At 37.7% G+C, this 27067-nt stretch overlaps 1 protein-coding gene across 1 annotated transcript in view; it reads right to left on the bottom strand.

Moving 5' to 3' along the window:
• The window catches only part of ACSL3 (acyl-CoA synthetase long chain family member 3), a 32917-nt gene extending 6373 nt beyond the window's left edge, over window positions 1-26544 (bottom strand). Inside the window, exons 1-12 of the mRNA XM_086467725.1 lie at window positions 26194-26544; window positions 19962-20139; window positions 12648-12757; window positions 11202-11340; window positions 9267-9417; window positions 7722-7845; window positions 7371-7442; window positions 6725-6864; window positions 5824-5996; window positions 4645-4719; window positions 3481-3672; window positions 2093-2207 (exon numbers count right to left, since the gene is read on the bottom strand). Coding sequence (XP_086323851.1) covers window positions 2093-2207; window positions 3481-3672; window positions 4645-4719; window positions 5824-5996; window positions 6725-6864; window positions 7371-7442; window positions 7722-7845; window positions 9267-9417; window positions 11202-11340; window positions 12648-12757; window positions 19962-20139; window positions 26194-26544 — 1820 coding nt within the window. The remainder of the gene's footprint in view (window positions 1-2092; window positions 2208-3480; window positions 3673-4644; window positions 4720-5823; window positions 5997-6724; window positions 6865-7370; window positions 7443-7721; window positions 7846-9266; window positions 9418-11201; window positions 11341-12647; window positions 12758-19961; window positions 20140-26193) is intronic.
• Window positions 26545-27067: the final 523 nt, after the last annotated feature.

Raw genomic sequence — 27067 nt, 5'->3', positions numbered from 1 at the left:
CAAGCACATCCCTCAGACCTATGGTAAGAGACACATACAGTGGCACTATATGTCAGTATCACCATTGCTATTCTGTGAAGTCTGGTCCTTAGCAGCTCTCTTTGAGCTTCCTGCTGAGAACTCCCTTGGGTTTTTTGCATATTTGCTCCTTTCTCAGATAAGTGAACTACTCATTTTTCTGACATGATGCTTGAGACTCACTGAATACAATTTGGATGGATGAAGTACTGATAAAGCAGTAGGAGTCTCCTGTGAAGTAGCTCTCATCATGATTCCTTTCAGCAAACGTTTTATCCCTTATCTCACTGTGTATTTTGATTGAATAGTCAATTAATACAGCTTTTGAAGCAGTGATATCATACAAACATTTTCAATTCCCTACTACCATATTCAGAGCAGCTTTGCATCCAAGATCTAAGGTCAAACCACAGATTTAATCCATTTGTAAAAGTCTGCCCTCCTTGTCCTTTTGTATGTGGGAGACAGAACAGCTACAAATGAAGGATTCCTCTTGCATATAAGATCACCCAGGCAACATACAAGGAGAGATAGGATATAAGAGAGGTCATAGGCACTACTAACAAAAAAGTCTCCAAGCTCACACTGCTGAGGTGAGTATATACCCACAATGAAATGCACATATGGACAATCATTCAGAGAATCTGTATTACATGGCTACTTATGCCAAACTGCACACATGAAAGTATTAAGAAATACAGCAGCAGCAAAACCAATCTGGAATGTACTTGGGCTCTGTTTGTAAATTACCTTTAAAAATTGCCAATAGGTTTTCCTATTTTCAAGTATTAGACAAGACACAGACTATCAGAGTCAAGTGCCTATCTGACAATGACATTTTAGCCTCCAATGTTATGTTGACCTGGCAAAGCTAACACAGAATTTGATGGTACAATTCCAATAGTGAACTTCAATACTAGAAGAGCAGAAATCACCATCTCTAGGAAGCACTTTCTCCACAGACTACAGAGGGTGCTCAGAACAGGCACATAACCTCAGGCAGCCAAAGCAAGCAAACATGAGACTCATCCAATGGGTCAAAACCACAAATAAAGCTTAAGATAACGGAAGTTCTCTCAGCAGTGGCATGCCCAATGTGCGTTAGCCTACTGATACAAAAACTGACAAAACTGAAGTTACAGGATGACTACCATTAATTAACACACACACACACACACAAAATAACACAGAGAACCAGGTGAACAAACCAGAAGTTAATTTTCTATTTATTACCACTGAGCAATTCTCTGGTATGCTTCTCCTGGCCTCTTTCAAAGCTATCAAGTGGGGGTTTTTTGGACATACTGGAAATCAGAGTATTTCTGATCATTCAGAAGCTCCAAAATGTCTTTCCAAACATCAAAATGACAACAGGAAACAAAGACCACCTGAACTATATTTATACATGTATGTCTATTATGCACAGGTATGAAATTCTAGAAATAGGAACTTAAGACATGTTTGAGCCCTTAAATGCCTAATTCAGTAGTACATGTAGAAAGCAAGTGGAAAGGACATTTGACTATAATTTATTAATTGTTTGCATAGTATTTACAGAGTGTTTTCTCTCAAGCTTCAAGGCTTCTGCCTGTGTACTGCAGGGGTTAAAAAAAAGTATTCTTAATGCGCAAGCCAGCTTCTGGGCTGTTGGTGGCTCTTTTTCCCCACCTTTCTCTGAAGTACAACAATACTTCCTCTGAAGAACAGATCACAGCTAAATACATCAAGGAACAAGGTGTCCTAGGGCTTCTACAGGCAATAATCTCTGAAGTGCTTCAGTGATGTCTGTTAGGAATGCAGTCAGAGCTCAGCTGCTTTTCAGATTGAGGAAAGGGGAATGAAAGTGACCCATTCTTGGCATTTCCAACAAATGATGAAAAAAATGGGAAAGGAGAAAACCACATACATTTCAGACGTTTTGTTTTGATAGAGAAAGTTATTCCATTGTATTACACGCAAAATCCTTTTTCAACTGGTTTAAAAAATTCCACACCGAGTGGCAAAAAGTTTTGCTTACGGCTTCAGTAGGACAGACAAAGAATACAGCAATAACAAAGTACCAGCTGCCTCTTACCTGCTTGCATACACACAAATATTATCTACCAGTGGAAGATTCTTTAGAGCTGCTTCTACTTTGCCAAGAGAAACATATTCTCCTGCCTGGAGTTTTACAAGATCTTTTTTACGATCTATTAAGGAAAAAAAGGAATTGGACGTTAATTACAGAACACAAAACTTTTAGACAGTGATTTTATATTTTTCTGAAATGTACGTATAAATGCCAAAAGGTAAGCTGACTCATGTTTGGTGAATGTACCAGAAACATTTAACATCAGGCTTCCAGACTTTGTATTTTATCAATCTGTCCCTCACTTAAACATGAGACACATTTCAGTCCCATGCATTTTCTGCCTTTAGAACAGTGTCTCCTATATGACTGTACTGGCATGTAAGTGGAAGACAACTAGGATTACGCAAAAGCCTGTGTTTGGCTAGAAGCACACATTTTGTGCTGTCTGGTCCAGATGCTTAAGGCAGGAAATGCAGCATTCGGTGACATTTTGTTATTTATTCCCAGGCTAAATCCATATTTAAAGAGCAACTGTCCGTCTGTTATCTGAAACACAACAGGAACCAAAAATTAAGGCCAAATTACTTGAGTTTACTGTATGCAACCCGAAGAAAGCAAAGGCATCTACAGGGCCTTACCCACCTAGCTGTGACAGCAGAGCCAGGAGTACCTCTCCTTTGCTATATACCTTCACGCTGCTTTGTGCAACCAGGCAAGGTAGTTCTGTAGCTGTCTGACCTGTTTGATCAATGCAAGGCAGCTGCAGTGGGACCTAAGATTTTTCTCATAGAATAAACCAAACAAGCTTAGTTTTCAGGAATAAAGAGCACCCTGTATCACCCACTGACTTCAAGAGACACATCTGGTAGTTTATAGGGCACCTATTTTTGTGCCTACAGGCATCAAAGAATCATGAGCCTATCACGGGATTATGTATAATGCCTTTACCTTAGTTATGTTTTTTCCCCAATTCTTTTATGGTAAGGGGATATTCTTATTATAAAGAATAGCAAGGTCAAAAAAAGGGCTTATTTAACTCCTGAGCACGTATTACCAAGAGAGCCTTTTCACTGAATCAAATTCCACACTTACAAAATCTAAGGCAGCTTATCTAGCTTGATTAGCCTATATTTAACTCTCTAATTACTACCCAGTCTCACAAACACAGTAGAGTCAATGCTAAGACAGTTTTAAAAGGAAGGAATTGTTTTAAAAATCAGCTTGTAAAACACACAATTAAGTTTACGTTAACATATCAGAATTTCCCTGGGACACATGGTAGGGCTTTAGACTGCATGCCAAGATACAGAGATTGTCTTGTTGCTGTTAATTACAGTATTTGGCAGCCCTGAAAAGTGTGTATGTGTGTTCACCTGAGTTTAACAACTCACCAATAATTTTTAGACATCCATCTTGATGAAACTCTCCAATGTCTCCAGTATGGAGCCACCTCTGCCCATTCTCATCAACAGTGAAATCTTTTTTGGTTCGTAGTTCATTTTTGTAGTAGCCCACGGTCACATTTTGCCCTCCAATAAGAATCTCACCTCTAGGATATGGTTTATCGGTGTTGTAATATCCACCTAAAAGTATGGTTTTTATTAAGTTAACAAGAATTAAAATATATTCCAAAGCAAGAATTCCTATTATTTTTACTACTTAAATATAGAACTAAACACCTTACTAAGTCTTTAGCCAAAGTTACCACTTGCATAAATAGTTCAGTAAGAGAAGAGGCAGTTCCAATTCTTTCTAGCATATACACATCTATTTAACATGTGTTTTTACAAACAGTGAAATTCACACACATGCAGAGGGCAAATGCTACCTCTATGCAATCCTTCTGCCAGGACTGACATGCGTTATCAGCTTCACACAGGCTCAAATAAAAAATTTGCCTCATTTTAGGAAAGAAAAAACACCTGTAAGGTCCCAAAACACCCTGAAGTATTACATATTTCTACTCTACCACACATAAAAGCCTACAGTGAAAGGAAATTACCTAAATACATTTCAAACTTCATTAATATATTTTACGTAGCATCCAGCAGGCTTCCACTCCATATGTCAATTTTTTAATGATTTTATTAATAAAAATATTCAAAATAATTTCTTAATGGCAACAGAAGCTATCATGCATGCATTTCAGTTGAAGTTTCCTGAATCCAGCACCTCTAAGACACAACATACAAGACCCGCACCCTGTCGTGCAAGAATACTGATCCAAATCAGAAAGAGGTATAACACTGTACACATTTACACAGTTATAGTGACTGGATAAAAGAAACAGTATAGCTAAAGAGAGTCATAATACAACCCAGTCAAAATGCCACTTGCATTGATAGCTTCTAGCTAGATATCTGTAAGTATAAAAACCACTAAGGAATTTATTTCACCTTCTTTCTCCCCCAAGATAAAACTTTTATAGGTAATAGTAGTATTTAAAATTTAGAAAGCCAAGAAATAGTCTTCTGATTACTACTACTGAGCAAAGCCCAATAGAAAAAGCTACATAAAGTTCTTACAAACACACTATCACATACAGAAATTCTCACCTTCTTCCCAGTTCATTAACTTGATTTCACAACAGACCAAAGGTGCTCCCACTCTCCCTGTAGTGTAGTCCCAAACTAGAATTTTAAAAAGAGCATTTTTCAGAAAAAAAAAATTAGCAAAACCAATCAGAAAAATCTTTGTTGTCACGCATCTTATTTAGTGAAAATTAACTATTTCTGAACTTTAATTCACAGAACAGCGCTTCTAAGAAAAGCAATGGATCTATCAAGGTAATGTAGATAAAATCCTTAGCCTGCAAAAAGAATAGACATCTGTATTTACAGGTACCTCCAGTCATAACACCACAGCTTTGATAGTAAGCCACCCACATGGATCACGCTTCAGAAGCGGCACAACTTTAAATAGTGTTTGCTGGACTCTGAAATAAGTAGCAACATTTCATAACAATTCTGGGATTCTATATTTTGATCCACTTTCCTGAAATCTCAATCTCAAATACTTCTGCATCTGGGCACCTTCCCAGAAGAGCATCACTGAAGACTACATCATTTGTAGTACAGTTTCACTATGGGTTTTTTTTTCCAAGCTACTCAAGAAGCCTTTTCCAAAGACCTCTTGGAATAAAAACCACACTACAGCAGTTTGTGGATCACCAAGGAACATAATACATGTTCTACAATCTGGCATAATCTAGTAATAAGCTAAGGCTACTCCTCATACGATTCCTAGGTAGGTCACATCATTGCCAAAAAACAGCAGCTCTGACTGTTTCTGCCACCACTGAGTACGAGTGAAATTTTAGGACTAAAAGGCAACCAAAACCACAAAGTTCTGTTATATGAAATGAAAATCTGGTGCAGTTTCAGAACTTTTGAGTTCCATTTTTTTATTTTCCTAATGTCTCAGTATACTCACCAAAATTAGAAATAATTTATTCAGTTCAACCGGTAAGTGCAATAATGCCAAAATCCCATTCACACTATTACAGGTTTCTCTATCACAAAGGAGAACATTTATTTTGTATGTAGGTCACCAGCTCTAGCACACTGTGTCAAAACTAGTACTCCTACTGTTGTATGCATTTATGATTACAAGTAATTCCCAGGATTCACCCATTAAGTTTGGTGGCATACACCAAATTAATACAGACTGCCAACGATGATACAAGCAGAGTATCTGCTCAGCACAGATCACAGAACTCTGTGGGATGCACCAACCTTCTGTGATTGTTCCAGCTCCTGCTGATTCAGTGAGTCCATACCCCTGTCCTACAGGGCAACAGAAACAAATGTTCATAAACCGCTGAGTTGCTGCAGAGAGTGGAGCTCCTCCACAAAGCAGGATGCGAATTTTTCCACCTAGCAGCATTCGTACTTTCCGGAAAATAAGGCTAAAATGCAAAGAAAAGAGTATATATTTGTTGCTTAAAAACAAAAAAAGAGAGTATCTAATTTTGTATTTGAACTGAAAGTTTCCACCATCTTCAAATAAACTTCTACGGCATTCAAGGAAAACTTTGAAGGAGCACATTTCAGTTTTCAAAAACACACTTGAGATTTCTAAGCTTGTTTCCACATTCTAATTTGAAGATGGGTTAAATGTTTTGAGAACATAGATTTCTGTGATTTTCTCTTCAATTATAATTTAAATAAGCTGTATAAATTTTGCTATCATATTATCCTTTAGTCTCACTGAAGTTGGGAGTTGCACTTGATGATCCTTAGGGGTTCCTTCCAACTTGAGATACTCTGTGATTCACTTCTGTGAAAATGTGAAGTCTACAGTTATCTATAGGAATGGACTTCCCTTCATATCCAAAAATTGTATAAAACCATTATTAAAATCCTGATGAAAATAATGCAATCAATATAAATCTCCAATCAGTTTCAAGTTAAATAACACTCACTTAAATTGTATCAGTAAGTATTTAAAAACATCGCACAAACTACTGATTTGTTGTTTCAATTTACACTTAATTACAGACTTGTTCATGTTCGAAGTGTCAACATTACAACAAAGAAAAGCACACACACACACAAAAAAAAATCAGATACTGTTCCTGTGGTAAGACTTTGATAAGCATTTTTTTGGTGCCACTAAAAATAAAATTAAAATTACCTATCGCAGAGCGGGGTAGTGTAACCTTTGGAAATCTGTTCCATCTTGTAGTTGTAGGCCAATATAAATAGATTCCGCTGGAAACTAGTCATTTCATTCACTTTATTCATGACATTTTTGTAGATCCGATCCATAATTTCCTAGTTACATAAAAAGATTAACTTTAACTCAAAGAAACAGAAATCCTAAATTCGGTACAACAAAAAAGAAACATGATCTAGAAATTCTAGTGGGTTTCAGATGACAACCTACTGCCAGGTTGCGTCCTCTTCCATTGCTAAGAGATAGCAATATGTTCACAGAAAGGAGAACACCTGAACAGGAGCACTAGTTAACTCCAAGCTGCCTGCTGCCAGCTATCTTTACTCCATTCATTTATTATGATGAACAATAGATGACTCATTAAAATGGCAATCTAATCCCCATGGCTATTTAAACTTTGAAAAAAATTGACACTTGTATTATGAATGTTTATCCCCAACACACAAGTAAATATCCAAAATACTATTTTAAGCCAGCTTAACATCAAAGGTTCTATCTTTTTTTATTTAAATGATCATTGCATTAATTTTGTTGTTCAACATTTTGAATTATTAATTATATTTTTAAAATATTTTTTAAAATTATTTATCCTTCAGTTACTTACCGGTACAGCTGCCATTAGGGTTGGCTTAAGCGTAGTAACATCACCTTTGCTTCCTTTCTTTATTTTGGAGGACTAAAGTGAAAAATAAGTTACTAGCAGACACATTCAAGATTTTTAGCATGAGCAACAAAACGACATAGCACATCTCTCAAATAATCTTCTTCATTTAAATTCTATTCTAGCAATTAAAACTAGTCCAGAGTACCAGACATAACCACGATACTGTTTCATGAATTGTAGAAAAGAAAATGTGTTGTAATATTTTTTAAGAAGTATTACAAAGATCTGGTGTAATTTTTTTTTTTTTTTTTTTTTTTTTTTTTACTGTAAGGGCTTACATCTACAACATACCTGGTCAGCTAAAGTCTGAGGGGAAGAGTAACCAATGGGGCACCCATGAGACAGACACACAAGTTCAGCACTCAGCTCCAGAACATGGGCTAGAGGCAAATAGCCAATATAGATGTCTTTTTCCCTGTGAAGAATTTTTAAAAGATAGGTTTATTACCTGTACCATTAGAGACCTCAGATAAGCCATTAAGCTAAATCTACACAGAGCTTACTGCAGAACTAGAGAAAGTGGAAAAATGCCTTTAAGCTTAAGAACACATTTCAAGTAGCATGGATTTTGTTTCAGAAGTTGTGTATTGTATACCGTAGGTTTAAGGCATGAACAAAGTGTGATGCTTACTCATCCCAAGACCATTAACCATGTGCTATGGCTGCAAAGGCAACTCTGTGGACAAGATTAAAAGCTGCTCCGAACAGAAAGAAACCACAGAATTTAACACTAACCAAAGGAAGTACTGCTTAGGGAAGCTTTCAACCATTCTAGTGCAAGGCAGCCTCACAGGCTTTTGTGTCCCAGTCTTGCCCACATACAGGAGACGAGGCAACAACAGCACATGAAGCAGTCGTGTCGCTTAATGCAGTACTGGAGGATGGTCAGACATCAGAGCACTGTATGATGTGTGTCCTGGTTTGGACTAAATCAGAACTAATTCCGGTTTAGTGCTTTAACTTTTCAGTTAAGTCTCCTCTATCTAACAGCATTTTCTGAAACAGCAGCATGTTTTTCCAGACAGTGACTGCTTCTAGCAGTGATAAGGCCTGATGTTTATAGTTTGTACCAAGGAATGGGATGCAGAGAGGCCCTCACTTATACTTGTTCTTGTAGTGACCAAGGTCACTGCTAAATCTTGTACTCCATGTTGGGGTGCCAGGAGTGAAAAGCATCGCACCTACAGGGAGAAGCGAACTGGACAGGTGACCCAAACCTGACCAACAGAGTATTCCATCCCATACACGTCATATTCAGTACAAAACAGAGATCACGAGGCTCTCACTCTCTTCTTCGATGGCCAACATCTGAGGAGGACTCTGTCTGTTCTTCTGTCGTCGATCCCGATCCGTGCATCCCTGAACCCAGTGTCCGAGTCCAGCTCCTGCCTCCTGTCCCTGTCTGCTGCAGAGTCCAGCCTGGGACTGCCCCAGTGCCAGCCCTGCAGTGTGGTGGTGACGTATTGTCATCAGGTTGGGGGAGTTGGGTTCGGTATTGGTTTTGTGTGTATTTGTACATATTGTATATGTTTCATTATTTCCTTATTCTTATTATTATCTTTTCTTTTATTGTTATTGTTCCATTAAAGCTGTTTTAGTTTTCTTTTCTAAAGCATAAAGCCTCTCTCCCTTGTTCTCTTTCCTTTTCCCTTTTGGAAGGGGAGAGGGGTTAGTAGAGAGCGCCTGTTATTTGTTAGTGGCCAGCCCAGCCTCAAACCATGACAACGTGTCATAGACAACGCAACATAAAACAGTTAATATTTTACACAGTAATTAATCTAAAATATGAAACTACATGACTTCTTTATTTGCTGGTACGTAACTGTTGGTACATACCCCAGATTTGGAATTCTCTCTGCCATTCCAGTTATCCCAGCAATTATGTTGCAATGGGAAATCATAACTCCTTTGGGAACTCCTGTGGATCCACTTGTGTACATAATCACCGCAATATCCGAAGGCACAGGCCTGGCTTGCTGTTTGTTTCCTGTAATTTGTGTTGAAAAATGAGAACATATAACGTGTGGTGAGCCTGTCAGACTGGGAGATCTGATATACTAACATATATCAGCAGCCATTCCAATGTAACACTACAGGACTATTGCTATTACATTTTGCTTTTGGTTAAAAAGATTGTTGTCAAGCTTAAGTGCCTTCAGAAAGAGTAGGAACTTCTCTGTACTAGCTGAGCAATACTTTGAGTGATTGTCCTCATCTACTATGACAATACTTTTTCTATTATGTTTCTCATATTCCTGCAGAGGAGAGAAAAAATGGGCAGAGCTTTGGCTCCTCCAAAATGCCACTGAGTTTGACATCCTTAGGAAGGTATGCTGCACTGGTTCCGTGCTACCACAGGGTCAATCCCTGTTTGCAAAGCTACTTTCTCAGGTGCTCCCCAGCAGGGGAAAAACATGCTGCCTCATTTGCAACACTTGCAGCAAGGCACTGCTGAGCCAGCATGAGGTCAAATTTCTCTGAATATTTAAAGGAAGTTCAATAGATTTAATAGGATTAAAGTGTTTTTTAAATACTTGCACTGAGAGCAAGAAAATGGGAAAACTGTGTTTATTGAAAGGAAAAAAACTGCATAATACGCAATATGTGCTGCACAATGCACACGCTGAATGAGAAGAGTGAAAGCATATTTAACAGCTTCCTACTCACTGAATCCTGTCCATCCCACAAGACAAACAGGAAAAACACATAAGCAGCAGCTCATGTACTTAATGTAATATTAATTGAACATACTTAACCATAAACAACTCATTGTAGTATTCCACAACTTATGAATGGTTAACGTGACAAAGAATGTTCTTTACTATAATGTATAGTATGTGATAGATTAACAAATCTCAAGGAATTAATCAATTATAGCCATATTTTTTTCTGTTTGTGTCTGAAACAGTTTTAATAGTACATAAAACTAGTACATCAAAAAGGAAAAGCCATCCTTTAAAGAAATTGAGAGGTCATGATGTTGGGAGCAAACCTGCCATTCCCCTGAACATCAGCAGCAGATGGATTAACTGCCCACCCTACTCCTAAAACAAAATTCAATCCAATATCCATGTGCCTTCAGTGGTTAAAAGATTCTGAAAACACAAAGAATAAGAACAGAAAAAAGCAACTACTGAATATAATGAAATGCTAAGATACTAGGTTTAGTAGCTCTTCAGAGCCAAGAATAAAAATTTATGATAAGTTAAAACCCCTTCTGAAATTCTGAATTCCAATTCTAAAATTGTTACATAAATTGGAAATAGATTTCAAGAAACTTACATAGTAGATTGATACTTTCAGAAATGCAATAAAAGCAACCAAGTTTTAAATGGCTATTTTACATTTCGTTATTTGTGAATTTAACAAAAATTAATGGTAGCAAATAACCTGGTTTGTTTATTTTTGCTATAAAATGCACAATAATCTTGTCTGTGTGCTCTAAATAATCTGGCTTTATATGTCTGATGATAAGAATGCTTTCTAAGTTTCTATCCTGGCCTAAATGCTCGTCCTAAGAATTATTCTTCAACATGTGACTCTTGGTTGTGGAGAAGACAGTTTTTATTAAAAGCATTTTACCCTGTTAAAAAACAAAACCACCACACCCCAAAATCCAACCACAACCAAGCCAAAAAACCCCACAGATTTTATTAATGCAGTTAATCACTACATAATTTTTTGAGATCTGCAATTTCCCCAAGTTTACTCAACAGGGTCAAAGTAGGACAACAGATGAGATTATTCAAATGGAAAGAAGAGATAGCCTACCAGTATCTGCCTTGGCCCCCATCGCTTGCACAGAAGCCATAGTGTGAACAATGACACCCTTGGGAAACTCTGACCATGTTGTTGGTTTGCCATCCACGGTAATAATATGTCGCAGTCGTGGAACTTGAGAAACAATTTCCTGTGGACATGAACATGTGTTCAGAAGTCATACGTGAGGTTTGTGCCAAGAAGAAAAAAAACAACCTAAAACACACCCCCTATCTACTGTATACATTAAAAAAGCATTGACATAAAATATCTGAGGATTTAAAATATCAGAGGATAAACGTGTCTAGCTCGTACAGCTGCAAAGCTTGAAACTTTCCACATTTAGGTCTGCAGGAGTGATTGAACTTTCCACTTACAAGTCCAAAAACCTTTCCAACCATTTACTGATCTGGGTCTTATTTCAAGAACAGCCCACAAATAAGACTGCAATGATTTGTAGAGATAATTGATCTTCCACTCTCATAGAACACCCAGAGAAACAGGCAACACTGAGCTCACAATAATTCTTATGCTGCTCCTTGATTACTATGCTATTTAAAGCAAGCAACAGCTATCAAAAATATGGAAAATTATTAGTTAAGCACTATTAAGCATTTCAAGCAAAATGCGAGTTTTAAAACATTTATCAGTGCTCTAGCAGAAGAAGAGATTATCATCATCTCTAGCAGAAGTAGATAATTCTCTTACTGCAAGCTGAAATAAATACACATTGTATATATACTGTCATTCTAATAACTTTTAAAAAAAATAAGGTTTGGGAAATTCTCATTCAAAATTCAGCAACAGTTTCTAATTAAAACAATTTTCTTATACGAAAGGTCTAGTTTCCCCAAAACACATGATGATGTAACACATGCAGATTAGTTGTTCCACTTGTGTATTCGATCTGGGTCAGTAAGTCAAAAAAGTTTTTTTTGACTGTTCTAATGTTTAATAAGCTTTCACCAGCACTGGAAAACAGCTCTAACTCTTTGAGCATCCATCTTTAGATTTAAGAGCCATTCTCTCCTGGGAAAACATCCAACAATAAATCAGGAGGATGATCACATTTAGCTATTCATATACAGCTTATACACTTTTCTGTTCTTCCCATTTGCTTCAACTGTTAAATTTATAGGCACTAAATCCACCCAGAAACCATAGCAGTTTCTTCTAAAGGTGTTGTTCCAGGCAGCACTGCAGCTCTTAAATAGAGCAAATTGCTCATCCTGTTCTCCAAACTTACGGAGAAGCCTAAATCCCACTGAAGGCTAACTTATTGTTTTTTCTGTACATGAAGACAGATACATAAATCTTACTCTAAAAGAAGTGTCTGCCCTATAGAAAGGCAATAAATCATATAGAAAGGCACTAAATCATTTTTCTGTGCAATGTAACCAGGCCTTTTAACAATAACAGATACACTGGAAAGAGACAGACAAAGAACAGTCTTCTGACCTTCAATTTTGTTTGCATCAATTCTTTACTAGTAATGATGGTGGTCACCTCTGTTTCATTTAGGCCATGTACTATTGCTGGGCCTCCCAGAGTAGCATACAGTGTAACAACTGAAACAGAAAATGGGGGAAAAAATGGTGAATCTCCACATTACACTTTCAGGTATAGCTTATAATAAAAGGCTGAAATTAGGCAACACAGTACAAATATTTGTTAACTAATATAAAGGTGGTATGGTTTTGTGCTTTTAAAAATACATAGTACATGGATTTAAACAAAGTATAAGTTTCAGTTACTCCCAGAAGGAATAAAGAACTATTGTCTATGTGACTTTTTACTATTTTTCAGAGTGTACCTAGAGGTACCAAAACCACCTTACCTTATGTAATTCTCTTCTAGATCTACTCTTGTACCCCCATGGCTTTTACAATTTTAGAAGCAGGCACCTGTTCTCAGTTTACTACACTGTTTAACAGTCCTCTTGTACGCAAGAGAAATTGCTTTCATTTACATGACTTCAGAATTCACATGCTTTATTACTAGCCTTTTACAATTGACTGCTAATAAGAAAACACTATAACATTGTAATACATGCCATCAGCAAATTAATTCTCACACTCAGTAATAAATCTGTGACTATCATATACTCCCATCTATTTAAAACAACATAATAAAGACTTATTGAGTTTGCATGGCAAGGTTTGGTAGTAGGGGGCTACAGGGGCAGCTTCTGTCAGAAGCCGCCAGAAGCATCCCACATGTCCGATGGAACCAACGCCAGCCGGCTCCAAGATGGACCTGCCACTGGCCAAGGCCAGCAGCAATGGTGGTAGCCCCTCTGGGATAACAGATTTAAGTGGGGGGGGGGGGGGGGGGGGGGCGGGCAGAGGGGAGGAGCAGCAGAAGATGAAAGCAAGAATATGTAAGAGAAACAACTCTGGCAACACCAAGGTCAGTGAAGGAGGGGGAGGAGGCGCTCCAGGTGCCACAGCAGATTCCCCTGCAGCCTGAGGTGAAGACCATGGTGAGGCAGGCTGTCCCTCTGCAGCCTGTGGGTGGTGGAGCAGGTATCTGCCTACACCCCGTGGAGGACCCCCTGCTAGAGCAGGTGGATGCCTGAAGGACGCTGTTGACCCCATGGGAAGCCCACACTGGAGCAGGCTCCTGGCAGGACCTGTGGCCCCGTGGACAGAGGAGTCCACGCTGGAGCAGGTTTGCTGGCAGGACTTGTGACCCCACGGGGGACCCACGCTGGAGCAGTCTGTTCCTGAAGGACGGCACCCCATGGAAGGGACCCACACTGGAGCAGTTTGTGAAGAACTGCAGCCCGTGAGAAGGGCTCACGTTGGAGAAGTTCATGGAGGACTGTCTCCCCTGGGAGGGACCCCACGCTGGAGCAGGGGAAGAGTGTGAGGAGTCCTCCCCATGAGGAGGAAGGAGCGGCAGAGACAGCATGTGATGAGCTGACTGCAATCCCCATTCCCCGTCCCCCTGCACCTCTAGAGGCCAGGGAGGAGGTAGAGAATTCAGGAGTGAAGTTGAGCCTGGGAAGAATGGAGGGGTGGGGGGAAGGTGCTTTAAGATTTGGTTGTATTTCTCATTTGACTGGTAACAAACGAAATTAGTTTTTCCCCAAACAAGTCTGTTTTGCCCATGATGGTAATTGCCGAGTGATCTCTCCCTGTCCTTATGTTGATGCAGGAGCCTTTTGTTATATTTCCTCTCCCCTGTCCAGCTGAGGAGGGGAGTGATAAAGCAGCATTGGTGGGCACCTGGCATCCAGCCAGGGTCAACCCACCACAAAAGGTTTCATCATCGCAATCACTAGACATTGAACTGACATGAAGAAAACACAGAATAGCAAGGAAAGAAAATATTTAGGAAATTGACTATTAGAAACACTGTTTCCTGTATTTAAGGACAGATTATTAGTGAAGAGTGTTAAACCACAATTATTTCACATTAACAATTTTAAAAATCATATTTCATTTCCTGCCATTTTTATGGGAACTGCATGAGCAAAGACAGGAAGAGATTGGGGAAGAAAAAGGCAGTACAAAAAACAGAGAGAGGTATTGCTCTCAAAAAATAGTAATTTCCTATTTTCCAAGCAGAATGTTAAATAGGAGCATCTCAAAAAAGTTGTAAGGTAAATCAACACATCACTAATAATTACAACATCAATGCTGGAGTTTCTTTTGTGCTTTAGTCTGGATTTAGCTGAATATTTAACATAATTATTAAAACAAGACACGCCATTGTACATTAGAACTGTAACTATACTATGGTCACTGCAGCAAAAATAAAAATAAAAATAAAAACAAACTGTTGCATTCTAAGATTTGAAATACAGGGAGTTACTAATCCAGTGTAGTATACTAAGGAAGAACTCAAAAGCAATTTTCTTACACAGAAAAGTAAATAGTTGACCTCTACTTATTTTTCCCTTGATAAAACAGTCCATCATAGTTCAGAACTGTTGCAGGGCAAATGCACATGCACTGTGTTTTCTTTAATTTGGTGGGAGCAAAGTCCAGAAGAGTGCCTCTACTAGTTCCCACGAGCTCTCTCTACTTACTGCAGTGACCCCTGTTATATAAACATCTAGCAGAAATTCAGTTTCCCCAAGCCGACAAGCACAACTGAGATCATACACCACCCAGAAAGAAAAGTATTATCTCTGAAATAATCATTTATGTAGTTAATTACTAATCTACAAATATGTACATCAAGGATAACCTAGAGCTATAGGACAAAGCCAAAGAGAAAGAGAGATGGTGTACTGCAGATGGATGATAAGAGAAAAAAAAACCTAAGAAAAAAACTAAGCAATGACTCTGATCTGTGAAATTACCACTTCTCCACATTGGTACCTAAAACTTTTTCTGGCAAATCTGAAAGTTTAGGTAATCTTTTTTCTCTCTTTGTTCTCTTGAAAGCTACTGAGATGGGTTTATCTTTTGTGTTAGTCTTTACACATGCAATAGTACCAGCAAGTCTTTGGTATCTGAACTTCTGCTAGGGATACTGCTCTAAAAATCTGACAAAAGGAAGAATCTCAACACCACTAAGTTTTCCAGCTAACACAGAAGAACAAAACCTTGCCCTAAAGAAACAAATAGAACTTGTGCCATTTATTTCAATGTAACTAAAACGATGAACTGAGTATTTTGGTATCCATCATACACCAAAAATAAAAAGCAAAACACACCTTTAAAGGCTTCAGCCAAATTAATTCTGACAAAACCACTTCTGCTCAAGCTTCAGGAAGGCATGACTGAAAAAATGAAATATAACCTTTCCTATTTATTTCATTATTTGATTATACACTCAGGAGTTTTATCTGCCCATACTGGTGAAGAGCTCTTCACACAGATGAAGAGGAGATACATTGGAACAAAACCTGTTTCCATGTCAGTACTTTTTTTCCATTTTTGAACTAGCACTCCCACTTTACCTTCTGCAAATACAAGACTTCAAACAACGTAAAATTTACAATCAAGCATTTCTAATCACAAAACCACTTGTTCATGCAAGTAATCCATAACATAAAAATTACTTTCCCCATTTTAATTCTGTAGTACAAAAGGCATTCATTCCAACACTACGTATAAAGCAGACGAACGTGCTCTCTTGACAACAGTTCTGAGCACATACCATCAGATTTAACACACTTCACATTTAGAAAGAAAGTCATGACACTAGCACAGCAGTTAGCTGTTGTGAAACTTATAAACTGGAAAACGCTAATATAAGTCATTTAGCAATGTCTTGCCACACCACTACTTCAACATCACCTGAACTTCATAATTCATTCAGCAAACCGACCATGAATACTGCACGATAATATCATCATCTGCCAACAAACATCAGTCAATTTCACATAAGATGACATACAGCTTAGATGCTAAATACCACGTCAGACAGTGTGCCGAAGCACGTCTCAATAAAGGAATTTAAAACGTTAATCCAACAAAACCAAAAATACATGCATACCATTCTGCACACAACACCCATCCACTGTCTCGGATACATTTTTTTCCCCTCAAATTATGAAATCTTCCCTAGGATTTGTAAGTGTACTTCCGAAGAAAAAATAATTGATACAAGCCTTTGTATTTTATTCCCAGGACAGTCACTAGGAATCTAACAGACCCCTGTTAGATCAAGTGATAAAAGTTACACAGAGTATTACGAGACATGTAGCTTAAAAGCAACGCAGTCAACTCATCTGAGAACAGTCTGTGCAGATCTCTGCTCTGGTAGGCAAGCCAGCAGCAGTCACTTACTAAAGAAAGGACCAGAAATATCACTGAGTTTAGGCCAGAAGGCACCTGAGAGGATCACCTGCACAAAACAGTTCATTACAGTAGAGTGCTCAGGGCCATGGCCATTCCAGTTTTAAGTATCTCCAAGGATGGAGATTCCACAACCATTGTAGGCTCCTGTTCTGGTATTTAACCACCCTCACAATTAAGAGGTTTGCCCTAATATCTAACCAAATTCTCCTATGTTTCAACTTGTGCTTGTTGCCTCCTACCTTATCAAAATACACCTTTGAGCAGAGTCTGGCTTCATCTTCTCTGTATGCTCCCATCAGATAGTTTTAAACAGCAACAAGATCTCAACTCGCTCATCTTAACACTGAACAGACCCCACTCTATCAGCCTCTCCTCATATGTCACACTCTCCCAACACCCTCAGAATCTTGGCAGCCCTCCACTGGACTCACTCCAGTATGTCAGTGTCTTTTTCCTATTGGAAAGGCCCAAATTGGACACAGCACTCTAGATGTGGTCTCATCAGTGCCCAAAAGGAGGAAAAGGGTCACTTCCCTGGACCTACCTGCTACACTCATGCCACTACCACCAGGGATGCTGTTGGTCTTCACCACAAGAAGGCACTGCGTACTTAGGGTTGACTCATTGTCCACCAGGACCCCCCGAGGTCCTTTCCTGCAAAGCTGCCCTCTAGTTGTCCCCCAGCCTATACTGGTGCATAATGTATTCCAGGCCATGCACAGAAATTTGTCATTGCCTTCATTGATTCGATGAGGTTCTGGACAGCCCACTTTTCCAGCTGACAGGCCCCTCTGTACATCGGCCCTGCCCTCCAGTGTACTGGTTGCTCCCCTCAGCTTGCTACTGGCTGTGACCTCCTGTGTTCGCACTCTGTCCCATCATCCAGGCCTTCAATAAAGACATTAAACAGTATTGGACTCGGTCAGTATCAATCCCTGAGGGCTGGCAGCTAACTTCGTCCTACTGATTACAATCCTTCTGGCCAATGGTCCAATGAATTTTCCATCCGTCTTATCATCTACTTATCCAGTCTTTATGTGAATAGTCTGGTACAGATACTATGGGAGACCACATAAGGCCTTGCTAAACTCACACTATACAACAGCTACTCTCTCCTTGTCTGCAGAGCCAGTAATCACACAAGGGACACAGGCTGATTTTGAAGTGGTATGGGCTAGGGCAGTACCTCTTATAACCTGCTCCACCCTTAAAACTGAGGGAATACAGCATAAGGGCATACACCAAAGACCTGCAGTAAAGACTTATTTAAATGAAAACTGCTACATACTCATGAACATATGGCTTCTCAAATGAAAGACTCGTGCTTAGAGCAGAGAGGGATCATTTAACATAATTTTCTTGTCAGGCTTGCTTCCAAAATCTGAAAAAAGTCTGATATACATCTTTAGTGTAGGTAGGTAGCAAAGCAGGAATTTCTGCACATCTGGCTTTTACAGCCCATCTCTTATTGAAGGAGGGTAAATGTGGCAAGGGAGAGAAGAGGCCAAAGCCTGTGACAAACAGCAGCTTCCAGAGTGCCCTGTGGGAAAATGAGAAATGTCCCCCTGAGAGCACCACAGAACCAGCCAGGCTGGGCTTACAGTTAGATGAATGACACATTACGGAGTGATGACGAAACAGACATTTGAGAACAATTCCTGTACCAAGTTAAAATCAGCAATCAGTAGATTTCCCAGCAAAAAACAGGCCTACAGCTCCTATGCATATCCTTGTGCCTAGGCCTAGACTAGGTTAGCGTATACAGCAAGTTTTCCACCGTAGCAGAGATACACCTTGGACACAGCTGTGGCCCTCTACATGACTCAAGTGAATAGGAAGTAGATGTGGCCTTGCATCTGTCACTGTCCTGCACAGTGAAGCTGTGCAAGGACACCTCCAGCCAGCCTGTCCTGTTCTGCCACTCCTCAAAGGCACCTCCAACACAGCCTGCAATTGCCCAGCATACACATCCTGCCAAGAAAGTACCTTCTCCTCCTTCAGCAGACTCGGCTCTACCCCAACAGAGTTGGGGTCTCCACACCAGAACAGCAGAAGACTAAAGGATAAGTAACTAGAAGTTACAGAACAGGACTAAGACTCATCAGACAGAATGGCCCAGAAGACATTTCTTTTACAGTCACTCCATAAGAAAATGAGGAACATCATCCAGGTCAGAGAACATAGTCTCAGTCCACTACCAGGTTTAAGGAGCCAGTTAGTGTATCACTGAAACATATTATGAATGAGACTGACTTTAAATAGCTCACCAAACTAAACACAGCCTTAAGGCTTCTGAACTAATAAATAGGACTCAAGCTTGTCCTACTCTCAAATCAGCATTCAGGTTAAATTAGGATGTATTAAATGACATGCAATGGTCTATGAGAAAGTCAAGAGGCAGAGAGAAGAAAAGAAAATATAAAAATATTTAAAAAAAAAATCAGTTAAAGTTAAGGAAGGACTTACAGTTTGGTAAAGGAGTTACTAAGCAACTTTTTAACTCAGAAGAGCTCTCCAAAAGAAAGTCAGGACTTACTCATTCCTTTCCACTTTGTAGAGATAACAATACAATAAACTCTAAACGAAATCAAAATTGAAGAACTGACAAAATATCCAGTTAAAACAAAGGCACAGGTGAAGGTTTGACGTTGACTCCTGAAACAGAGTCAATGAACTCATGTGTGATTTTCGTTTGTTTGTAAAAACTTGGGAGTCTGTACTGATTTGAGATTAAAAGAAAATAAACCTCCCACAAATTCATTGAGCCAGCTATACTTACTGAAACCATACTCCATCTGCAAACAGATACAGGTTTGTCTACTCAGTAAAGCAAAACACTACAAAGTACACAGTCTCTACTTTATGCAGTATTTCTTTATCTATAATTTTAAATGTTGTCTATAAACTCTATATAAAGTTTTCTTAGTATGTAAAGTGAAGTAAGAAAAAGGTTTATTTTCAGATTGTGTTGTAAGATCAAAATACAAAAATTTTAGGAGACATGCATACTTACGCTGGTAGTTGCACATAAAGCAGGCCTGTGCTGCAATCATCCACTCCGCTCTAGTCTCACAAAAGATAGCAATGTTAGTCTTTGGTTGCTGACCCAAAACTGCTAAGCCATTTCCAAAATTAACAGCTTTAATGTATACATCTTCATATGAAAGCCAGGTGTACTTGCCAAGGATGACCTAATAAGAATAATAAATTCAATTTAGAAAATGAAAATCCTTAACACATGTCCTACTACATCTTCATCCACAGGAAGAAACGACAGATGTCTGAAGCAACACTTGCTTGAATTACAACAGCAGTTTCCTGAAGATACTGAATGATACTTTTGCCAAAAACTACAGGGATTGTGGAAGTTCCAACACAAATACTGCAACATCTCCATGCATGTTATCACCTCAGTTTCTATTTTCACATTAGGAAAGCACACGATTCCCACCATATTTTGTAGCTGCAGAAGCCATCTGAAAGGCTGTGGTTATCTGACCCATATGCCTTTAGTTTGCCAAAGGTTTGGTTTATTTTAAGTAAATATTGGATATTTGGGTTACAATTCTCCTACACAAATACAGTAGTTAAGTGTTCATTCTTATTAGAAAAAACACAAAACAAAAAAAAAGTAGGGAAACCGGAGTCCAGAAAGCAGTATGGGTCCTCAGTCAGAAATTGTGACATCCCTTTCCCTTTGTTCACAAACAAATATCAGGGGAAGAGAGCTAACCTTTTTGCCCTTTTTTACTGTTAAATAAAAGTGGGACAGAAGACTAGACTGGAAATTATTGGAAAATTTCAGTACTTGAAAAGTCACGTTTCAAACATTAAGCAATCTTACTTTGCTTTTATATGGGAAAGCTGGTAGAGTAAAATTGGATTTGAATTTATGTGTCACTATCTATCATAGATTTCTCTGTGTGCATTTGTACCTTGCAGTACTATTTTCTAACTGAGTGACAGAACATTTCTTTGAGAATATCCCAGATATCTGCATGTACAGATGTAGTACAAAGATGTTTTACATTGAAAATCCAGAGTCTAAATTATCATACCTTACTCATCTAGTTATACAAGTGCCCCGATAATTTTGAATATAATTTTTATTACTTATTTCAGACATTTCCTTTGACCACACAGCACTAGTAGTAAATGCAAGCAAACACTAAAAAAAAAAAAAAAAAAAAAGCAGCTAGAAAAGCAAACATCTCCCTCCTCCCCCATTCTGTTTTCCATATTTCATTTATCAACTTTTAACTATATTTCAAACTTGTAGGCTGTAAAATCTACCAACTTTTTGGCATGTAACTACATTTCTAACAAGCTTGTATTTCCACATCCACTTCCTTAATAAAATGAATTTGAAAATCTCTCTCAACCTCTAACAGAAAAATAAAATCCAATAGATTTATTTTATCAAAACAGTTTTCCAAACTGCTGAGGTTTACTGTTGGGTGACTGAGTTGTACCTACTACAGCCTTGCTGCACATTGCTCAATTACCTACTTGTTTAGCAGGACAAAACTTTCTTAACTCAGGACAGGTACACATGCAGCTGCTTTGAAATTTTAGAAATGTTTCTATAGGAAAATATCATTTAACACAACTGAAAAACAACACTTGCCAACAACAGCAACACTTAGCAATTTCACCAGAAAACAAACATTTCTCACACAAATACCTGCTCAGGGTTTCCCATTTTATTTACGGAAACTCAGCTTCATTGACAAATAGGCTGTTTCAGAGCCAAAAGCCTTACTGAAGAAGAAAGACCATGCTGAATTTCTCTGTGGTAACTGGCAAGAGGATCACAGCAGAATTGCTGCCTGACTGTATCTGCAGCACCTCAAGTAGAGGGCTCACACCACTCACAGCTACAGCCCCCCAAGGAGAAGGACCTGGGAGTTCCTTTCAGTTTCGACACACCAAGATATTTCTTATGTGGAAAACTTTTACTGCTTCCAAAGAAAATATTGCACCTCTTCCTGTCCATCCAGATTTCAGCAATTCAAAATTTTAATTCCACTTTTGGACATTTTTCCCCCAAATGCACGCTTGGAAATTCTTCACAAGCTCATCAGTTGAAAACAATTTATAGCAGTGAATCGGGAACACACTTTTCACCATTATACTCTACCTACAGCATGGCCTCAGGGATACTGGTCTCCAATAATTAGGCCAAGAAATACAAGTCGGTTCTTGTTACTGTTTCTGGTAAGCTTACCAATCCATAAATGAACAGGTTTTGGTATTTTCCACCATTCACTACATAACTCACTAAAGTTGGAACAGTAAATCATTAAAGGGTCAAAACCAGATCTTTCTGAATTACACCTATGATTCTGCTTTTTTCCCTTTTTTTTTTTTAAATTCTCTTAAATATTTTAACCTCATTGCTTAAATAAGTTTGATATAAAGCAGTGAAAGAAGACGTTATTGATGCTATCCTTTCCTAAAACGTTACAAAATCCACAGAAAGGAAGTATAGCACTGCCACAGTTATCTTTCTATATACAGAAATAGTTATATTTCTGAAGAACACCAACATATGAAAACCGACAAGAAGACTTTTTTCAATGCAGTTGTATTGAGATTTACCTCTCCTACTGCCTTCTATATATGTAAATTCTCATGTTCCCTTCCTCACTATGCCCAGCATTTCCTCTCTATTTCCTGGCTATGACATATTAATATACTGCCTCTGTCCATACTTCCCTTTCTTTTGCATCTCCCTATATGCTTCTTTTGCAAGACACAGAGCAGGTTATGGTTTCTCTCATCCATCCTGTTTGAGTATGACACCAAATCCATCTCCCTTCTTGATCCCTCCTTCAGCAGCTTCCACTAATATTTTCCAACTTACTGTAGACAGCTGTTAAGACTGATGTTAAGTGCCATAATCTTTTAAATGTTGGCACACATCTAATTTTACAACTTTCAGAACTTATTTCTGCTAGATAACTACTTCCACATGTAAAGAAAGTAACTGTCCAAGAGTTTGCAAGAGAAGGGCCCAAGAAGTCAAGGTTATTGAGAGCTGATTAAACAGACACACAAACCCAAACACTAAATCCGAAGAGACAGCATCTCTGAATGGTTACTTCAAAAATATATTAAATAGAAAAACACTGCCCTCTAGTGCACCAGCTCTTAAACATACTTAAACTGCAAGTTATTTAAAATATTTACCTATTTAATGCACTGGAAAATATTATTAAATAGCAGTACTATATTAATATTTGGAAATCCAGCAAAGCATAAAGACTAAATACCTGCTGCACAGTGAACATTTCTTTAATCTGGATTTTAGGGCAACCATATTCACATTTTTAGTGTGAACTTGTAATAAAAGTGTTCTCAAAAAACCTGCAAGCACATGTAGAGTCATTAAACTACCTGACCTCAGTTACCTTTCAATGTCTTCCTAAAAGTAGCTTATAAGGCTTGAAGAACCTTGACTACAATTTGGAAACCAGTGACCACAAGTTATATATTTCCTTGTAGAAAGTATATTAAAAATAACACAAGGGAGGTTATTTGAAATGTCCATTTTTGGCCTTTTCCACATGAAAACATGAATTGCAGCTGAACACTTCTGAAAAAACCCACCCTAAAAAGTTTTATTTACATAGCAGCCTGTGTTTTTCAGCATCTCATTCACTGCTCAACAACTGGGCATGGCAAGAACCTTCCCGTAGCCTCACAATAAATTTCACTATCAGCTCTAATAAGTAACATTCCAAATTCCTAAGTGCTTGCCCATGTGCTTAGTGTTTCACATAAGTCTCACAGGCTCTACATGCATCACCTTCCTCTAACAAAATTGTGCTTACTTTTCCCCCATTATGTCTTATTTATTATGTTTCTATTAATTGCATTCTTAATTACAAACCCTTTCTAAAACAGAACAAAGCAAACAACCCCCTTCCCCCTCAAAAAGAAACAACAAAGAACACACACAAAAAGCAAAATCCACATACCTACATATATAAAAGCAAGCTTATTACATTATAACCCATAACAAAGACATAAAATAATCAACCAGCAAAATAAAGTTCGTCATCTGAGCATCATAAAATTTAAGCTTTGCTTAAACTAATTATTCTTTCAATTAATTACATCTTAATTTCCAAAGTATTTTCAACATTATTTTATCCTTAAATACATATTTTATGAAATTAATATTGGGTATGCTCTCCAATCCATGTATTAAAGGTCACTACAGAAGGAAACAGAAAAACTAACTACATACGAAATGTTATAAAATGCAACAAAGCAAGCAGAAGCAAGTACTTGTATTTTATTAATATCCATGAATTTCTGCTACTTCGGCAACTACGCAAGAGTATAGCATATCATCATAAAAATTCAAGAAATTACAGATTACCTGGAACATCATTGCTCTAAAATTAATGTAGTATCTGATCTTCAAGACATTAAATATCTAGCTTTAAATAATTTCAGCTAGAAGTGTGATGACTCTCAGCTCTCCAAAGAATCAGAAGCTTAATATTTTACTTTGAGATATATATTTACCCCATTAATTAATGAATCATTAATTAGGCTAATCTGCAATTTGCAGAGAAACATCTTCTAATAGGTAACGCAATTCAGTACACAGACCCATCATTTACATTCAGATCTGCCCCTGACTTGCAGATGATTTCAGAAAAACACATAAATCATTCCCACCATTGTGTTCAATTTCTGGAAGTGAAAAGTAATTAACAAGTTTGGCAGCTCCTGTAAGGTATAGAAATTCTATGCATTATACCTAAGAATTAAAATTGTCAGGCACCTTTTCAAAAAGCTGATCCAAATAAACCTCAACAAGTTGCCTTTACTAAAAGGAACCAGGCAATAAAGAGATGAAAGACAAAAATCAGAGGAAAAGAACCCTGACATTTAAAATCAACAAAGGTATCTTGCGAAATTTTCTGATTTTCCACACTTGCTAAAACATGTTATGAGGTATTAAGAAACATCACACTCCCTAATGGAGAAAAAAAAAAAAAAAAAAAAAAAAGATACTTACACAATAATGCCACAACTTGGAATAAAATAATTTGAGGGCAAGTATAGCAATGGTCCATAATGAACTGTTGTGTCAAGCTTAGACAAAATTACTTAACTTAGGTAATTTCTAAGCCTAAGTACTTAGAAACAAGTAATTTAAGTAGGTCAACACCAACATTCTTCAGCTTTCCAATATTCAGAACACTTTGCTTGCATAATAGAAAATGCTAAAACTCCTAAGTTCTTAAGCCTTACATTACTAATTATGTTTGAAAAACAGAGCACAGATCACAGGCAGCCAAAATTCTGATCTATGCTCAGAAACCCACTTCGTACAACATGAACTTTCGGTTTCTTTATAGGGCAATGAGGCATCAAAATGTGCAACAAAAAGATTATATGTACCCACTTCGCCCAGCATTTCCTTCATACTGAAAAATGAACTCCCTAGCTAGGAGGAAGGTTCACTAACAATTAAACCTGCTATAAAGATTTTAACAGAAATAAACTTTGCCATGTATTGTGATATTAACCAAATTCTACTTTAAATTTTATACTCCTATATCAGAACTAAAACTAGCAGTATTTAAAGAATCCTTTATTATATGAAGAGATAAAGTTTTCTTCTGCAGGACAACTAATCTTAACTAAAAATTTTCTTTATAGCGTATAGTTAACATCTAATACAGAATAATACAAAAAATACAATTACAGTCTGTGCAATTCTTTTCCAAATAAAAATTTCATTTAAGCCCTGAATTCACAGGACAAAACAGTAAATCCTTAATTTACAGTTAAATTTACTGGAATGGCACATGTGAGTATAGGCATCAGATGATTTTTTCTATATTAATCTGATTATAGTTCAGAATAACACAAAGGGAGACACTTTTATTTAATTCACCTAAAAGGAAAACTTTAACATCAGTTACATCATCAGCTAAATATTAAAAACAAATACCTAAAACATATTTGTGGTTTTTCTTTGGCCGAAACCATAAAAAAAAAGAGTATCTACTCAAGAATGCAAAAAGGTTTAGATTTGTTTCAAATGCGGAGTAATGGAAGATTAGCAATCAGCTAATTTAACTCCTTTCATAACTACTCAATCTAAATAGAGAAAACCATTCACCCCCGCCCTGATTTGCTTTACTGGATTAGAAGTATCACAAAAGAAAGTAAACACACTGAAAAAATTCTTGAAAGCAGACTGCAAAAAGACGTACCTTTTTAAAAACTTTTCCTGATGGCTGGATTTCATCTTCCTCTTTTAGGATTTCACGTGTTCCCAAGAGTTTTTTGTCCTTAAATTTAGTTTTAGCATATTTAAAAACTTTGTCGAGTGTATCACACCCAGGATATAAAACTGAAGCTAAGCAGTGTAGACTGTTAACAGATCTGTATGCACCCCCAGGCTTGTTATTCACAGGTTTAGCTTTAACCTGCTTGGCTTTTGCTATAGCTTGCCTTGATCCTGAAAATATGTACCACGGAATGTACGTTACAAAGGAGTACACCAAGATTATAAAGTTTATAAACTGTAGAAGAACAGGGTTGATGTTATGCTTCAACTTCATTTTGGCTGCTCGTGAAGGTTACAAGGGAGAGTTCGGAAACATGGATCAATTAGACAGGGATGCAGAAAGATCTGAAAAGAGGAAAGAACATTTTAGTGGTAAACTCTATAGCTGTTGGCAAGAGGCTTATTTTCAAACATACTATTACAAACCACATCAAACTAGGTCTTTTTACGCAGAAAGTAGGCTAAAAGTCTCAACCCCTAACACAAATGAAACAAGAACAGATAAATGGGAAGACTTTTTCCTCATATAACAGATTGCAGCACTTACTAATATTTTTATTTCTTTGGACACTACACAATACAAACACAGAACCTAAGGAACTCAGGACCTGGGTTTTTAATTAAATGACATGTGAATGGCATGTTTATATCCAAAAATGTTATGTGGTTATACAATTTATAACCCTCTAATCACATATCTTCACTCACGATCTTTATGACCTTTGACTATAAATCATAATCCTCCATGCAAGCCCCCTAAGAACACAAGTAATGCCACCACTCTGTATGCGGGAATC

The sequence above is a fragment of the Leptosomus discolor genome, chromosome 7 (genome assembly GCF_034619465.1).
Source record: "Leptosomus discolor isolate bLepDis1 chromosome 7, bLepDis1.hap2, whole genome shotgun sequence".
In the NCBI taxonomy this organism is placed as follows: domain Eukaryota; kingdom Metazoa; phylum Chordata; class Aves; order Leptosomiformes; family Leptosomidae; genus Leptosomus; species Leptosomus discolor.
Note: the sequence above shows the minus strand (reverse complement) of the source record. Positions and strands in the feature narration are given on the sequence as shown.